Source organism: Chenopodium quinoa, unplaced genomic scaffold (genome assembly GCF_001683475.1).
Source record: "Chenopodium quinoa cultivar QQ74 unplaced genomic scaffold, ASM168347v1, whole genome shotgun sequence".
NCBI classification, from domain to species: Eukaryota; Viridiplantae; Streptophyta; class Magnoliopsida; order Caryophyllales; family Amaranthaceae; genus Chenopodium; species Chenopodium quinoa.
Genome location: NW_018743262.1, coordinates 1,621,543 through 1,623,289, shown reverse-complemented (window position 1 = coordinate 1,623,289; position 1,747 = coordinate 1,621,543). Strand labels below are relative to the sequence as shown.

General features: G+C 35.6%; 1 protein-coding gene across 1 annotated transcript; it reads left to right on the top strand.

Annotated features, from left to right (window-relative positions):
* Nucleotides 1-1,264: 1,264 nt before the first annotated feature.
* On the top strand, nt 1,265-1,747 carry LOC110735329 (transcriptional regulator TAC1-like). The gene has a single exon (XM_021915502.1). It carries the CDS (start codon nt 1,265-1,267, stop codon nt 1,745-1,747), a length of 483 nt encoding a protein of 160 aa, XP_021771194.1.

Sequence of the window (1,747 nt, the reverse complement as noted above, 5' to 3'; positions counted from 1 at the left end):
GGGTACAACTGACTACACAAAAGCAATTCTTGAAGCTGTTCCCCAAGAGACGCGTATAATCATAATCTCCAATAGCAGACCGCGCAGTTGGATCTTAAGTATTTGACAACAAGGAGACCAACATAGAGTGTACGGCCACCCAATCTTCCAATTTCTACGAATTACTAGGTTTCACGACCGAACCATCAATGAAACCATACTTTCTCTTTGCCTTCATTGCGGTACGAACCCCTCTCACCCACTCGTCATAGTTCTCACCACACAATTGAATTGGGGTGATAACATTTCTGGGGCCAAGACGGTATGTCAAATCCACCTAAGTTTTGCCTCCATCACCGCCGGTCATATTTCACAAGAATTGTAAACCAAATTCACATAATTCCTCATAGAGTATACAAACTAAATGAACTAGATATCGTAAAAAAATAAAAAAAAATCGGATCCCAACTTAGCCTCTTGATACCAAGTTAAATCAATCACAAAGGCTAAATATATACACTGTATTTTTCATTCATGTTCAAGGTCACTGCACAAAACAAGTATAAATAACACTAGAGTTAACATTACCCTAATATTCTATGATATCTTTTCACAAGGTATTCTCCCTAAATATATCAAAAAATTATCACAATAATATCTAGAATAAAAGTATCCTAGAATATCACCAATAGAAAATTAGAATTATTAATCACTTGATTTTTCTCCAATAAACTTGGGAAAAAAATGCTTTAAAAAATGATATCTCACATTTGTTAAAAGACAGGAGCACGCCTGTTGGAGCAAATTAGAGAAGCAATAGACATATTCAACTAATTATTTGCCATGATGGCTGACCTTTTTAGTTTAAATGGACATTTGGGAGTTGTACTAAGTACGCATACATAAACGTGTAATGTTGTATAAGTCCCTTCACTAATGCTAATTTTACAAACTAATAAAATATGCAACCACAATTCGTCATCACGTTTTTATTAGAAAAATTCTTCTAGTTCATCTTATGATGTCTAATAAATAATCTTAAGTGTAATTATCCGTCTGAAACAATCAATCTACTCCTATACCTTGTTATTACGTCGTTGCTAGGTATCCCACCGGCCACAAACCGACCAATTATAGTTGACCAAGCCGTTCACTAATTCATTTAATTCTTCTTACCTTTTCAAAAAAAAAAAAAAAAAATTACATTCATTTACTAATTCATTTATACATATATCATTTGTATATGTTAATTCTGTCACAATGAGTTCGTTTTCCTGTCTAAAAAATGGAAATAAGCTCTCAACAAGAAGAAAAGTCCGTTAAATTCGACGATCAAGCATGGAGCGATTCAACTCCCAGCACAACCACAAGGGAACACGAGCAAGTTTCATTCAGTGATGAGTATTACGTTAGATCTTACACATGTAACTTCTGTAAGAAAGGGTTTTCTAATGCACAAGCACTTGGTGGACACATGAACATCCATCGAAGAGACCGAGCCAAGCTTCGACAGTCATCCATTACTGATAATTCGTCGTGTAATGACCGTGATTCTATGCAATCTGATACATCCATTACTAAAACGAGGAGTCAACTATACGAAAATAATGAAACAAAAGATGATATTGAGGTTGGGAAGAAGAAGGCGCTTGCCTTATTTGTTGATTCGTCGTTAGGCAAGCAAGGAAGCAGTAATTCAAGGGTTAGCAGGGATGATTCTGGTGTGGACCTTGAACTTCGACTAGGGCGATCAAGAATTGAAATATGA

What these genes read in the sequence shown, in the direction of transcription:
- LOC110735329 (XM_021915502.1), top strand. Translation starts at nt 1,265, where the DNA reads ATGGAAATAAGCTCTCAACAAGAAGAAAAGTCCGTTAAATTCGACGAT.